The sequence below is a fragment of the Salvelinus fontinalis genome, chromosome 20 (assembly GCF_029448725.1).
Source record: "Salvelinus fontinalis isolate EN_2023a chromosome 20, ASM2944872v1, whole genome shotgun sequence".
Lineage (NCBI taxonomy): Eukaryota > Metazoa > Chordata > Actinopteri > Salmoniformes > Salmonidae > Salvelinus > Salvelinus fontinalis.
Genome location: NC_074684.1, coordinates 14,435,125 through 14,451,960, shown reverse-complemented (window position 1 = coordinate 14,451,960; position 16,836 = coordinate 14,435,125). Strand labels below are relative to the sequence as shown.

The 16,836-nt window shown below is 41.7% G+C and overlaps 1 protein-coding gene across 1 annotated transcript in view; it reads left to right on the top strand.

Annotated features, from left to right (window-relative positions):
- The window catches only part of LOC129817105 (nesprin-2-like), a 207,966-nt gene that overhangs the window by 154,292 nt on the left and 36,838 nt on the right, over window positions 1-16,836 (top strand). The window contains exons 89-93 of the mRNA XM_055872054.1: window positions 361-455; window positions 8,017-8,251; window positions 8,814-9,008; window positions 13,193-13,318; window positions 15,287-15,442. Coding sequence (XP_055728029.1) covers window positions 361-455; window positions 8,017-8,251; window positions 8,814-9,008; window positions 13,193-13,318; window positions 15,287-15,442 — 807 coding nt within the window. The remainder of the gene's footprint in view (window positions 1-360; window positions 456-8,016; window positions 8,252-8,813; window positions 9,009-13,192; window positions 13,319-15,286; window positions 15,443-16,836) is intronic.

Here is a 16,836-nt window from a genome sequence, read left to right as displayed (position 1 = left end):
AAAAAACAACAACAGTACGGTTGTTCATGGCAATGCTCGATAGTCTTGATTTAACTCTAGCATATTATTCACACATTCATGTTGATTAAGTCCATTATCAGTCCTAAGCCACTGCTCAGATATTTAATGTATTCTACGGTCAGAAGAGGACTGGCCACCCCTCTGAACCTGGTTCCTTTCTAGGTTTCTTCCTTGGTTTGTGCCTTCTAGGTTGTTTTTCCTGGCCACTGTGCTTCTGCTTCTGCATTGCTTGGTTTGGGGTTCAGGCCAGGTATAAGTAAAGCACTTTGTGACAGTCGATGATGTAAAAGGGCTGTATTCGATGAATTTGGTTAATTGATATTCCTTGTTATTAAACAGAGACTCCGGATTGAAGTATTGGCTGGGCACCAACTCTTGAGAGGAGTTATCGTCATCTCAATGAGGTCAATTGAAGACACACCAGAGGAGAAAAGGTAAAGGAGTGCAGTAGGCTACATTTCTAGCAGGGTTGGGGTCAATTTGAATTGAAGTCAGTCAATAGAAAAACATTATATGAATTAAATTGCTTTTCCTTCTTAGTTCATTGAAAGGTCATTGAAAATATATTATTTTTCAATTATTGAATTGGAATCTAAGTCTATTTTCTGAATTAACCTTGAATTGACCCTGACCTTGATTTTCAGAATGCATAATTCAAAGCTAATAACTCAAAGTAGTATCATTAAACAAAACTGAAATATGTGTGAATTGAAAGATAAATAACTTTCAATTAAAGATAATATAACACTATTCTCTTTTATGTCTTACAAAAAAACTAAATATTGCATCTCAGTGTGCTGATTATGGTAACTAAAGCTGGAATCCTTAATGGTGAAACTTCCATGTCCGCTGGGGATAATACAACAACGAAGAAGTCTCAGACATCATTGCACGCACGATAGAACAGCAGAATATACACTATTTTATTTTACCACACTGCTTGACACACCTCACCTCTATTTCGCCCACAAAACAAAAACAATAACAAAGGTGCGTGGGCGGGCATGTGGTGCTGTTTCCACTGATGTGGATTCCATCTTTAAGGTTATATTATATGAGTGTGTGTGAGTGTTTTCCATCTTCATTTTAACACTATAAATTTCAACAGGGCCAACTATGTGGTTACGCTGGTTTTATCGTTCCATCACACACTGGACTTACTGTAGGCGTTCTGGCCTCTAGTGGTTAGGAAATCAAAGCTTGCAGTCTTCTATTTCTTCTGAGGATCTGCCATCTCGTAAAGTAATAAAAAATTTGGTTTTCCTGCCGCGTTCTTTCTAGCTTGGGTAATGGCGTCCCAGCTGTGACCATAATTCACACAAACACACACTCACACACACAAATAGGCATACATGTGAACACATGCACGTGCACACACACACACAAATGCATGAACGGATGTGCACGTGCATACAAAACACACACACACACACACACTGGGGAGCTGTACTATTCTCTGGAACAGCAAGATGGCTGACACTAAGGACCGCCACATAATTCGGTCGTTGTGCAGCTAGCGTGGAAACTTCCAAGCTTTATAAAAAAAGCTCTCTGGTTACGTCCCAATAATCTCTCTTTTCTCCCAAAGGAAATTACTGATATATGGAAACTCCCTCTAGCTCATTTTCAATTTGTGTAGGGAGGTGAATGAGTGCACACTTAAGGAGGAAGGGGAGATTATTGGGCACAACAACTGCTCCAAGCCGCATCTCCTCTAACTTCATCTTCGTATCAGCCTAAGAGTTATAGTTCCATTTGGGGCACATCCATAGAGGGCTGCCAGTTAGACAGTGTTTTATCAGTAGAAACAGGATGAGATTTATTTAAGTGGAGGTTCGCCAAGAACTGCAAATTAAATTAGCTGACTAAATCTGGAACATTTACTGAAATGTTGTTGATCTATGTGCATTCATCTCTGTCAAATAAGTTGAATAAAATACAAATAAGGAAGTTGGATCAGATCTGAAATGTTGATTCACCGAACCTATGTTTTGTTATTATCGTAAGTGAATTAAACACGTTTCTAAGGGGACCAGGTTCAGGTCATATTTTCCAGATTTTGTTCAAAATAGTAGAATATAAACACTTTGTTTCAATTATCCAAAAACAATCTGCATTCACCTGCAAGTAGGGATTCTAAAAAGCTGTCTATCATTATTCCTGTCATTGTTTACCGTGTTTCCCGGAAATTTCTAGAAAATGTGTGTGAGACCTATCTCTGTATATTACTAGTTGGTAGCCCCACTAGTTGGTTTATTGGAGTAGGCTATATTTCTCAAATTCCCCCTAAACTGCCGGCCGAGTGTGGAGTAATGAGAGACCCTGAATACCCAGGCTGTTCAATAGCATGAATACCATGGGGCCACTTAAAACATTTTACTGCAGTGGGCTAAATCAGGGTCACACAGTGTGTTTCTTGCTAGTCTTAAACACATTTACTTTGAAACAGAAGTATCCACCTCGCACATGGTTATGACCTTAAAAAGAATAAGACACCTGTTCCATGTCAGACAAAGTTGAAATGTATTCAATTTTGAGTTTGCATCCCAATATAACATTTTATATACAGTATATCAAAGAAGACTGAAATATAACAAAACCGTTTGACTGAGAAACACATTCTCAAATTTGTTTTATTTTGAATATACAGTTGAAGTCAGAAGTTTACATATACCTTAGCCAAATACAATTCCTGACATTTAATCCTAGTAAAAATTCCCTGTCTTAGTTCAGTTAGGATCACCACTTTATTTTAAGAATGTGAAATGTCAGAATAATAGTAGAGACAATGATTTATTTCTACTTTTATTTCTTTCATCGCATTCCCAGAGGGTCAGAAGTTTACATACACTCAATTAGTATTTGGTAGCATTGCCTTTAAATTGTTTAACTCTGTTCAAACATTTTGGGTAGCCTTCCACAAGCTTCCCACAATAAGTTGGGTGAATTTTGGCCCATTCCTCCTGACAGAGCTGGTGTAACCATGTCAGGTTTGTAGGCCTCCTTGCTCCCACACACGTTTTCAGTTCTGCCCACACATTTTCTATAGGATTGAGGTCAGGGCTTTGTGATGGCCACTCCAATACCTTGACATTATTGTCTTTAAGCCATTTTGCCACAACTTTGGAAGTATGCTTGGGGTCATTTGGAAGACCCATTTGTGACCAAGCTTTAACTTCCTGACTGATGTCTTGCGATGTTGCTTCAATATATCCACATAATTTTCCAATCTCATGATGCCATCTATTTTGTGAAGTGCACCAGTTCCTCCTGCAGCAAAGCACCCCCACAACATGATGCTGCCACCCCCGTGCTTCACATTTGGGATGGTGTTCTTCGGCTTGCAAGCCTCACCCTTTTTCCTCCAAACATAATAATGGTCATTATGGCCAATCAGCTCTATTTTTGTTTCATCAGACCAGAGGACATTTCTCCAAAAAGTGTGATCTTTGTCCACATGTGCAGTTGCAAACCGTAGTCTGGCTTTTTTATGGCGGTTTTGGAGCAGTGGCTTCTTCCTTGCTGAGCGGCCTTTCAGGTTATGTCGATATAGGACTCGTTTTACTGTGGATATAGATACTTTTGTACCTGTTTCCTCCAGCATCTTCACGAGGTCCTTTGCTGTTGTTCTGGGATTGATTTGCACTTTTCGCACCAAAGTACGTTCATCTCTGGGAGACAACGCGTCTCCTTCCTGAGCGGTATGACGGCTGCGTGGTCCCATGGTGTTTATACTTGCGTACTATTGTTTGTACAGATGAACGTGGTACCTTCAGGCGTTTGGAAATTGCTCCCAAGGATGAAGCAGACTTGCAGAGGTCCTCAATTTTTTTTTTTGAGGTCTTGGATGATTTATTTTGATTTTCCCATGATGGCAAGCAAAGAGGCACTGAGTTTGAAGGTAGGCCTTGAAATACATCCACAGGTACACCTCCAATTGACTCAAATGATGTCAATTAGCCTATCAGAAGCTTCTAAAGCCATGACGTCCTTTTCTGGAATTTTCGAAGTTGTTTAAATTCACAGTCAACTTAGTGTATGTAAACTTCTGACCCACTGGAATTGTGATACAGTGAATTATAAGTGAAATAATCTGTTTGTAAACAATTGTTGGAAAAATGACTTGTTTCATGCACAAAGTAGGTGTTCTAACCGACTTGCCAAAACTATAGTTTGTTGAGAAGAAATTTGTGGAGTGGTTAAAAAACTAGTTTTAATGACTCCAACATAAGTGTATATGAACTTACGACTTCAACTGTATATATGAAATTGTGATAAATATTATTAACAATCCACACATGAAGCAACTAGAGTCCGATTTGGTCATTTGACTGCAGGACTTATATTAATTAATTTTATATGGCTGCCAGCTGCGATGGGCTAAATTTTCATCTCATTATGCACAACATATTGGCGCCCTGATTGGTTGTTATCTATTAACCATAATCTATACAATTTCACATTGGGCTCTACACTTAACAGCCTAAATGGAACAGAAGAATGGGACAGAGAAACAATAGAAAGAGGAACGTGAGCCGATATGCGTCGGAACAGTAGGCCTGCAATTTTGGCTTTCAAATAGGTCCTAGCCTAACAGCCATGCCTTCATGAAAAATATCCTACTGTTAGTTAGCTAACTAACTAGCTGCTTGGAGGTTGAGATGTCATTGGAGGAGTGGGCGGTTGACCGAGTTTTTCCCCCATATCACTTTGCTAGCTAGCTATGCTGAACTTGAAGGACTAACCACAGTTAGCACATTACATTTACATTTACATTTAAGTCATTTAGCAGACGCTCTTATCCAGAGCGACTTACAAATTGGTGCATTCACCTTATGATATCCAGTGGAACAACCACTTTACAATAGTGCATCTAACTCTTTTAAGGGGGGGGTTAGAAGGATTACTTTATCCTATCCTAGGTATTCCTTAAAGAGGTGGGGTTTCAGGTGTCTCCGGAAGGTGGTGATTGACTCCGCTGACCTGGCGTCGTAAGGGAGTTTGTTCCACCATTGGGGTGCCAGAGCAGCGAACAGTTTTGACTGGGCTGAGCGGGAACTGTACTTCCTCAGAGGTAGGGAGGCGAGCAGGCCAGAGGTGGATGAACGCAGTGCCCTTGTGTGGGTGTAGGGCCTGATCAGAGCCTGAAGGTACGGAGGTGCCGTTCCCCTCACAGCTCCGTAGGCAAGCACCATGGTCTTGTAGCGGATGCGAGCTTCAACTGGAAGCCAGTGGAGAGAGCGGAGCACATCTCTTAGTTATCAATCAAATGTATCTGGCATCGATCAAATTGGCGGGCAGGCAGGCAAGTTCCCATTGTTGTCAAAACGTGGATTGGAACAAGCATGAATTGGCAGGCAAGCTACTGTACTATTCCCCATCATTTTTCAGTTCAATTTTGACGGCCAACTACAAGCTGAAAAAGTTTGAGAGGGTTTATCTACTGTTCCCTCGTTAGATTTGAGCTCGTCTCTCTCTGGCTAACATTACTTGATGATCTTGTTGTTGTGCATAGGCAACTGAGGCTGTCTGATCAATAGGTTCCCAAATGTAAGAGGACTCCCGTGGTATTTACATACAGTATTTGCAGAAATCCATTCAGGTGTATTTTGTGGCTTTCGGCGAATGCTTTCTAATGATGTAAAGTTGTGCTGTTGCTTCTGCCTGTAAACACACAGTCCAGTTCGAAGTGAATGATGGCAGGCCCGTGTGGTAAATGCCTTATTTGTATATAGGCCTACTGTAGCTCTGATTGGCTATGGCGCACCGGTCTGTGTCGAGTCTGGTCCTGGATGACACTTTTTTTTATTAGGTTTTATTTGCTGCAGTGTCTATTAATTGTCCGAACGCACAGCCGCTTTCCCACTCTATATTGTTATAGAATTTTCATAAATGCCTTGCTCTACGTCACTCTACATCACTCTAACACATTCTATAAAGGTATGGAAACTTGAAAATGACCATAACTAAGTGTTCGCATCTCAGGAAATGTAATAAAAGAGGTATCATGTTCTTCCTGGGGGTGTAAATGAACAGATTTTAATAAGATTTCATGTTGGTAAAACACTGTCAGTTCCACTTTAAATAGTTAACCCGGACTATCTGCATTTACCCTTTTTGCACTAACTCTTTTGACTCATCACATATGCTAATGCTACTGTTTATTATCTATCCTGTTGCCTAGTCACTTTATCCCTACCTATGTGTACATATCTACCTCAATAACTTCATACCCCTGCACATCGACTCAGTACTCAGTACTGGTACCCTGTGTATATAGCCAAGTTATTGTTACTCATCGTGTATTTATTCATTCATTCATTCATTTATTAATTTATTCCTCATGTTATTATGTTCTATTATTTCTCTTGTTTTCTCTCTGCATTGTTTTTGCTGTATCGGCACCGCCTCGATAGCCTGCCACTTAGCCCTGCTACTCTTAATGGAAAGTAATTCAGTCTGATATCATTTCAGTGCATTTCCATCCAGACATGATGGGGGGGGACGGGGGGGGGGACGGGGGGACTGTTTGCGAGAACGCAAAGGTAGGCCTATAGAGAGTGAGAGAGAGATTGTAAAATAAATATGTAGTGTTGTGTATGCCTAATTGGGAATTACTGACTCAGTACGTCATGGTTATACTTTCTGACCCTGTGGTGTTTTGGAATACGGCACAGTATGTGCCTCCTATCATATGATTTCACCAGTATTTCACCAGTATTTCACCAGCTCATTGATAGAGAAAATGTTTCCCTTCAGTTCCCTTCCTCTTTCCAGAACTGCCACTTTCATATTTTAGTGGGTTAGTTTCGGTTTGTTGGGAACCTTCCTACCAAACCGATGTGCCCTTTGGTAGTCCACTTTTGCCACCTCTTCCTCCATCATTTTTCCAGGTAGTCTTCTTTTTCCTCCTCTTCCACCCCCATGCTGACAATGTTGTGCATTATGATTCTGCATTTTAAGTCTTGTATTGCCGCCTTCATTTATTTATTGTCATCCTGGAGTGTATTTGTTGTAGTTTGGAGGGTCGCTACTGTGGCTCGGAGGGTTTAATTTTCTGCCCTTACCTCCGGGATTCATTTCTTGTGGAACTCCATAGATCATCTTAGGGCCTAAATTTCTACCAATAGCCCAGAGATCAAATCGAGCTTCTTCAGTTGCTCATTCATGGTGGCCAACAGAGCACTGTCGTCCCTGGAGAAGAAGTGGTGTATTTTCTCTCGGTTTCTCCGCCCATAGTGTTAGAATGTTGGGACGGCCGCTTCTCTTCGTGTTTCTCAGGATGACAGTACTGATCTTGTTTGTTTTGCTTGTTGACTAAGCATATGATGAGATAGATCAATATACCCTCCTTTTCGATGGTTTTTTATGAATAAATGCATAAATGACCAATTTTAAACAATACAAATGGGACAGGTTTAGAGCTCATCAAGCTACCGCCACTTACCACGTTTTTTTACGCCCCACTAGTTACTTTCACTGAACTTACATTCAAGGAACTACCTTTGCAGTTACTTTCAGAGAAAACCTTTGCATTTTACTCTGCAATGCTACCTTAGCTACTTAAATGTATTTGTTTCTGACTTGCATCTGATTTTTTACCATGATGTAATGGAATGGGAGTTATCCTTTCGCATCATTACAATACAATACATTACTTGCTTTAGTGGTCCATTTGCATGGATATTCAAAATGTTTTATTGTCACAGTATTCAACCTACACACATCACAAGCTGGGAGGAGCATTGGGGCACTTTGGGGTAATGTATTTCAGTGATGTGCTCGCTAGTTATCCTTATATGGTGTAAATGACCCGAAAATACTGTTGCCATCAACCATTGTTGATTATCTCTTCTCTCCTCACCTATGCCCTCATTTTCTCTCTTTTCCTCCCCCCTTTCCTCTCCTTCCCCTATCATTTTCTCTCCTCTGCCCTCCTATCTTATCCTTTCCTCCCCCTTCCTTCTCTCCCCCTCTACTTTCCTCTCCTCCAAGCAGGCCTGACCTCACCCTAAAGCTCGCTCAGATGAGAGAGCGATGGCAGCGGATTGTTAGTGTGGCACAGCAGCGAAGTAGCCTGGTGCAGGAACGGCTGGGCCAGTGGCGGTTCTACACCCGGGGTGTGAGGAGGCTAGGGGGGCTGCTGAGAGATGTGGAGACCTTACTTCCTTCTGCTGCTCAGGCCCTCTGCACTCTGCAGCAGCTACCATGTTCCCTGGAGGACTTGGGGGTGAGAACATCATATAATTAAATTAATTATCTGTGACGAATGGTCATTCCATTTTTATAGAGACCGTGCTAATTCAGAGCTATCAGGGCAATATTTGCTATTTCTAAACATGTATGTGATTTTGGAGTACCGCAGCTAGCGATTGCGCAATGCACAACACATTTTAGGTGCTGTTTATTTTCATTCCACAACTTGATACACTAAAAGAGAGGTTTTTGAGATATCCTGTTGAACATAGTGTTAAATCATTTTTATATTTTTTGTTGTTGTATTGAGTCACTATCAGTACAATCAATTTGTGAACAATTACACCTCCCACCCTTCCCGCCCACCATCCCCAACAAATCTCTGGCGGCTCCAACTCATCCCCAAACTTGGTCTAAACACAATACTGGTATGAAGAACAAAAACATAACAAATCGAATATTAACAAACAAAAAATAAAATAAAAAGTACACAAAGTAACACCTTCTACTCCCATCTGTTAAATAGGCTAACAGATGCTAACCCATCATAGGTGAAACTATAGAGTAACTCAGACCGCTTTGTCTCCCCTCTTCAGCGTGCTGAAGAGACTCTCGCCCAACACAACGGCTTCTACAGACAGACACTAGAGACAGGCAGGCTGCTGTCCTCCATGGCAGAGCTACAGACACAGGCCCAGCTACAGACAGAGTTACAGACCTTGCAGGAGTCCTGGGACCATGCCAGGGAGCTACTGGGAGAAAGGAGAATCCTACTGGAAACTGTTGTTCAGGTATCAGTCAATCAGTTAACCAATCAATCTCTTGGAAGCACTTGAACGTGAGCGCCAATTTTACATTGTAGTCATTTATTTAATTTTTTTGTCTATTAGCAGATGCTCTTATCCAGAGCAACTTGCAATCAGTGCATTTTACGAAGCAATTAAGCTAAACAAATATCATCGTCATCAACTTTCAAATCAGTGCAAGAAGAAAATCAAAATAAACTGTTAAAGAGGATAAACAGAACTTTTGCCTCTGAGCTTGCTATTGACCCAAAAGTGTTCCACTAACTGGACAGAAATATATTGTTCAGAAATTATCCTTACTATTGGACAGAAAGGAGCACACCTCCCTACACATGAACATTTGGGTCGACCAATAATAGATTATTTTGAAACAAAGAAAACAGAGACAGAATGCAATAAGAGCAGACCTTTTTTTGTTCTTTCACGATAGACAGGGATTCCAATTCATCTGACAGGGGAGATTATGATTAAGGCAGAGGATCTCTAAAATGATATGTAATTATGACACATCTCTCTCTCTCTCTCTCTCTCTCTCTCTCTCTCTCTCTCTCTCTCTCTCTCTCCACCCCCCCTCTCTTTTTACCCCATGTTCTTCAGTACAAGCACCAAAACCCCCTTCTTTATGAGTGGGGCTGTGGGATTGGGGTGTTAAGGCTTAAAGACTGCCAACTGTGTGTGTGTGTGTGTGATTTGAATGTCTGTTAGCTGCAGTTGACCCACATACCATGTACTGTATCTGTGCACTGCCCAGTGAAAGCCCCCTAACAGCCAAGGCCATTAAAGAGCAACCCTAATCTAACCATAATCCATGCAGGGGCCAGCTGCCAGCTACGGTTAAGGCCACACATAGACGCAATAACACGGATGAAATTGTATATTATGCATTCACAATTGTCTGTGTATTTCCATCAAAACTCAACTTAAACTCAAATATTTTTCGGCAGTGAGTTGCCTACTTGAAAAAATGGTTTATGTCTGGCCATCTTCTCCATTGTCCATCATCCATCAACGGATGACTGAATCTTACTGGCACAATACATCATTTTCGGACACAAAATCTCTAACTGACTGCCACCTAACACTACCCACTACCACCATCATCAAATCAAAGTGAACTTTACAGTTGCCAGCTAACCCTGAGAAATACAGAATATTAGGCACGGTATGGTCCATCACTACTGCTACCACCATCTGGGTTGGGCTCAATTCCATCCCTTTCAATTCAGTCAATTCAGGAAGTAAACTGACATTTCTGATTTTACAAAACATTTCATAGAGAGAAAATTAGGGCTGATTTTCCAGACACAGATTAAGCCTAGTTCTGGACTAAGAAGAGGAGATTCTCATTGAAAGCACTTTTCAGTCCAGTACTAGGCCTAATCTGTGTCTGGGAACTTAAAGTTGTCACTACGGTTTAGGATGACATTTTCCCGAGATGATGATGATGATGATGATGATGTAAAGTCAGTTTTGCAGTTTTCACCGTAAAGTGTGTAGCTAGGATTTGGGAGATGGCGAGCTGATCCTAGATTTGAACCTGAAGTCAATTTAGGAGCGGTTCCTTTACCTCTGTCTTAAAGGATGGATGAAACCACACCCCTCAGGCTGCTGAATCTGATTGGTTGTTGCTGTGACACAGAGGCAGCCGTGAGCCTCGAAAGGGGCTTGCTTTGAGTCTTCGCTATCAGGCCATGCTAGAAAGGGCACAAGTATCGCACCTCATAACCACAAACACGATTTCAACCACCATAAACCCAAACCTTTACCCTAACACTAATCCCAACCCTTTGAAAACCCCATGCAAACCAAATTATACCATTCTAGAGTGGCCATCTAGTGACTACTCACACTTGTTGCTGTCTGTTGGAACCATTATGACTCATCTGTGAGTGTTGTTTACGACAACCTGGGGGGTCAGGTTAGTTGTCTGAACCCCTTCCATAGGATCTGCGTGAAAGCCAAGTTAAGTGTTGTGTCCAAAATGACACCCAATTCCCTATATAATACACTACAATGCCTTCAGAAAGCATTCACACACTTTGACTTTTTCCACATTAAACTGCGATGTTGTGTCACTGGCTTACACTGGTAAGCCATATTTCGTCTCCAATGTTTATTGAAAACATAAATATATTTGCACAATGAGCACTTCTCTCAAATACATCGTTACAGTTGTTGGATAGTTATCTAGCTAATTTTAGCCACATGAACATTGACATGAAATCAGTCAAAACACCTCAAAACAAGACATGGTATCAAGAATAATATTAAATGAGCTAAAACGAGCCACTTACAATCCCCTACATGTCAGTTTCCTATCATTCTTGTTAGCAGTCTGGCCATCCAGAATCACAACATGTTGACTTCTGCCCCATGGAAGTATGCACATCATTTTTGAGACGTTGTCAGTTAACCCATCTATTGAGGATGGTGAAGTTATGAATTACACTTTATTGGTTATCAATACACCCAGTCACTATAAAGATACAGGTGTCCTTCATAACTCCATTGCAAGAGAGGAAGGAAACCGCTCAGGGATTTCCCCATGAGGACATTGGAGACTTTAAAGCAGTTTGAGTTTTGGCTGTGACAATGTTGTTGATCCAACTGAGGAGATAACACCATACATTATTTTTTATTTGATATATTTTTTGGTACTTTACCTCTTTTTTCTCACCAATATCGTGATATCCAATTTATAGTTAGTCTTGTCTCATCGCTGCAACTCCCATACGGACTCTGGAGAGGCGAAGGTCGAGAGTCATGCGTCCCCCAAAACACAACCCAACCAAGCCGCACTGGTTCTTGACAGACTGCTTGATTAACCCGGAAGCCAGCCGCACCAACGTGTTGGAGGAAACACCGTACAACTGACGTTCGAAGTCAGCTTGCAGGCGCCCTGCCCACCACAAGGAGTTGCTAGAGCGCGGTGGGACAAGGACATCCCGGGCCGGCCAAACCATCCCCTAACCCGGACAAACCTGGGACAATTGTGCGCCGCCTCTTGGGACTCCCGGTCACGGACTGCTGTGACATTTACATTTTCCACAAATTAGCAAACATTTCTAAAAACATGTTTACACTTTGCATGTGTTAAGAAAATATACATTTAATACATTTTGAATTCAGGCTGTAACACAACAAAATATGGAATAAGTCAAGGGGTATGAATACTTTTTGAAGGCACTATACTTTTTACCAGAGCCATATGGGTCCTGGTCAAAAGTAGTGCACTAAATAGGTATTCAGGAGGCCAAGTCGGAGTTTATGTCAGCCCCGGTGAAAGGGAAATCCCCAAGCTATATAGGCACAAGGCGAGACCCAGATGCAGACACAGGAGGCAGATTTAGGAGGCCAAGTCAAACAGTTTATGTCAGCCTCGGTGAATGGGAAATCCCCAAGCTATCAAAGCGAGACCCAGATGCAGACACAGGAGGCAGATGGTTGGAGTCTTACAATGTTTATTAATACAATGAGGGGCAGACAAGAGAATGGTCGTGTACAGGCAAAAAGGTAAAAACCAGATCAGAATCCAATAGGTACCGAAGGGCAGGCAGAATCAAGGTCAGGGCAGGCAGGATAATCAGGCAGGAAAGTAGTCCAGAGTCAGGCAGGGGTCAAAACCAGGAAGACTATAAAAACGAATGGAAAAGGAGTACGGGGAAAACACGCTGGTTGACTTGACTAAACATACAGGACAAACTGGCAAAGAGAGACAGGAAACACAGGGATAAATACACTGGGGGAAATAAGCGACACCTGGAGGGGGTGGAGACAATCACAGGAACAGGTGAAACAGACCAGGCCGTGACACAAGCACAACAGTGGAATCAGGCTATGACAATGTCTGAAATAGCGATAGCTAATTGTCATTAAAGAAAGGGAAATACACACCAATCTCCCACTCAAATGTGTGACTGAATCTTTGATTAGAGTTTGGGTAACATTTGTGTCTTAGTGGTATATTCAGAAAATGCATTTGAAACTTTTGATTATGGATGTGGAGAGGTGTGACCTGTCTATTTCTGGAAACCCTTTTTGCCCATACAATAATATCATTTACCTAAGTCACGCTATTCAATTTAATCTGATGTTGTTTTTTGCTGAACTGAACTGTAAACTAATATTGTCAATGAGATTGTTGAATTTACCTTCTCTATATCTTGTAGAATTGGGGCCACTTTCAGGTCAGACTAGTCGACAGCGCACACAAACTGGATGAGCTCAGGGACAGGCTGAAGCAACTGCTGCCAGAGAGGCTGGAGGAGCTACAGGGTGAAGAGAAGCTCACAGAGGTGACTACCTTCTCAATCTGGATCTCTGTGTGTGTGTGTGTGTGTGTGTGTGTGTGTGTGTGTGTGTGTGTGTGTGTGTGTGTGTGTGTGTGTGTGTGTGTGTGTGTGTGTGTGCTTACATGCAACTGCGTGTGTGTGCATCCCACTTTGTGACATTGAGCTGTGTATATTAGTATCTCTCTGTGTGGGTGGATTTGAACCTCTCCGTGCTGTTAGCTTAGAACACAGGTGTCAAACTCATTCCACGGAGGGCCGAGTGTCTGCGGGTTTTCGCTCCTCCCTTGTACTTGATTGATGAATTAACATCACTAATTAGTTAGGAACTCCCCACACCTGGTTCTCTAGGGCTTTATTGAAAGGAAAAACCAAAAACCTGCAGACACTAGGCCCTCCGTGGAATGAGTTTGACAACCCTGGATTAGAAGGTAAGTCAATAGGTGAGTAACACTAGCTAGGTTTCCAACCAATTAGCAGCCAATTTTTATGCGAATAATCTAAAATCCGCATAAAGAAAATATGTGTATTTTCCCACCAGAGGTGTGTTTACACCAAACGGACTTGGTGCGATCAGGGTGTAATGAGGTAGTGCACACAAACATTTTATTTTTCATGTAACTTTCATCTAGTGATAGTTTTGTCACCAAAACTGTTGCGTTAAATAGCAAATGTATGTGCCTACTTTGGTCTTGACATGTGTGCTCTAGCCAACAACAGATACTGTGCGGGTAGGTTGTGCGGGTAGGCTATACATGATGAGATTTGCCTATTATGTATAAGAGCGATAATATTTTTATTTGTCATCGATCATAATTTTTCCATAATAAGACCCTCAATATTTATTTGAAAGTAGCATCAAGCTCATCACCTTGCGCTTTCACCACCCTGTGAAGTTCATAATCATTTATGTCATCTGTAGCCTAATAAACTGCATGGTTTATAAGTTGTAGTGGTTGGACCACACACCATATCATCAGGTGACTCATAAAGGCATTTCCACCGCCATTTCTTGCATAATACACTTTACCGATACAAAAATATTATATTAACAGTGCACTAATGAACAAAATACTAAAATATAGTTTTTGAGTGAACTAACCCTTTAATCTCATTTTGCGGCTGTTGATCAAGGTCTCATTGGAGAGGTACTTCTATTGTGAAGAATGAGGATAACAGTGGCAAAGATAGTCAAGTCAAGTGCAATCAGGTTCATTTAAAGTGCATTGTCCATGGGTCTCAACACACTTTACATAATAAGGAAACAAAAAACAACAAAACGATGTAGGAAAAGGAGGGAAAAAAGGGTAAAGAAGTGTTTAGTCACATCCCAAAATGCACACTATGCCCTATAATGTATTACTTTTGACCAGGGTCCATAAGGCTCTGGTCAAAAGTACTTCATTATATAAGGAATAGGGCCCCATTTGGGACGCGCACTAAGATACGAGGAGAGACATGGTATTTTTTTCTTGTCTCGAATACACCTTCTTCGGCTTTCTTAGCACACACATTTGCTTGTTTGGGTTTGTAATTTCATCACTGCAGCTATGGAAAATCATTGCTGTGTTGGGTCACTCCTGTCATGCCAGTAAAAGTTGTTTGAATTTGACTGGGGGAAAGTGAATTGATCGAGGGGTTTTTTCAGGCACTCAGAGGGGCCAGAGTTACCAACAGGTTTTGGGGGCTCCCATTATCCTGCCACCCACTGAGTCCCACTATTATGAGTTTCCTACACTCCTCCCTGTTTCCCCCTTTCCCCCCACTTCCTTCCCCCCTTCACTTCCCTCCTCTCCCCTCCCAGTTACCCCCTTGCTCCCCTCCCCCTCCCTTAATCCTTGAGAGAAAGAGAGAGAGACACACATACAGAGAGAGAGAAACACACACGTACTCGACTAGTATGCACTTACTACAGCGCCGGGGTGCCTGACCGGTCAGTGGTGTGTGTGTTGTGTACGTGTGCGTGTTATGCAGGAAAACGAGGCCTCTCTGGAGTTGTGGGCTGGTGGAGTGAAGGAGTTGTCCACCATGAAGACGGATCTGTCCCAGTACATCTTGGCCGGGGATGCTACCCTACTACAAGGACAGGTGGAGCAGCTGCACTGCCAGTGGGAGGAACTCTGTCTAAAGGTGAGAGGGGCATGGATGGAGAGAGGGGGAGAGAGAGAGAGAGAGGTAGGGAAAGAGAAATAATGTTAGAGAGGGAGGAAGACTGATTTTATTTGAGAGAGTGAAAGTGGATGAGAGGGAGGGAAGGGAGAGATATAAAATAGAGTAGTCACTAGCTATGTTCTGGCCACACAAAAGGCTCCTCCACTACTGGGGCTTTGACCGGTGAATGTGTGTCCAGCGAGTGGAGACACACAAAACACACTCATTCATGGCAGTGCAAAAAGAGAATAGGAGCAGCATGGAATGGAGGGAAAAACTGACATGTGGCTGAATGGAATGCCACTACTAAAAATATTATTAGAAAATGTAATGTGTTTCTATTTCTTCTTAAAATGTAAGTTTGACATTACATAGTGTTGAACATTTGACATTTCCAGTGCGCCCTTTTAATATCTCCTCAATAGTTATTTGCACATACTGTGTTTCAGGGTTTGAGGTTCTGAATGCCTCTGTAAGAGACATTAGTATTTGTGCTCTCATGTGGTATAATATTTTACTAATGATGTACAGTACATCTTTGTCAGTGAGAGAAAGATTTACTGTTTTTTTGGGGGGGGGGGGGGGCAGGATTTAGTTTGATTGTTTTGAGACCTAATTGGATCCTGATACAAGCACATGGGCGATTCGAACGCTGTGGTCAAATGGTCATTCACAGTTCTGTTGGGGTTTGTAACGGAATTTGTCTATTACTGATTGTAAGACGAAATGACCGCAGCATGTGAGTGATTTGAATGCCTCTGTTGGAGTTTGTAACTGAATTTGTCCGTTACTAACTGTAAGTTAAATTAGCATGCAGACTAGTTTTAACAACGGTGAATGGAGGTGTCTAGCTCTTTAGCTGAGCAGAGGTCAGTATTCCAAGCTACAGTTACATCTCCCTTTAAATCAAAAACAAACAGAGCATTTTTGTATAAATGCCTGTTAATGTTTTTTTCTGATGACTAACTTGTTGTTGGAGCAACAATGGTGCCCTCATGGTTCCAGTGACTGCCCCAACTTGCAACATGTTAGGGAAATTGTTGAAACTGGTGCACTTGTGGGGACACAGAGCTGGCAGCAGCCATTAGTTCTCCTTCAAAGATAGTGTTGCATTGCTATTATAAATAGGCTCAAGTGATAGTTCAGTCATTTTACATATTTAGACATTTGTTTCCTTACCTTGAAAGCAGTCTATGGGCAAGGAGTGACGTCAATCCACACTTTGGTTTTGTTTTACAATCCACTACAATAAGCAATATTAGCATTTTTAGATCAATTTCCGTATCTCCCCTTTAGCATGTATTACATTTAATCCCGAAATCATTAAAAAAGATATTCAATCAATTAATTGAGTAATGCAATATTTTTAAGAT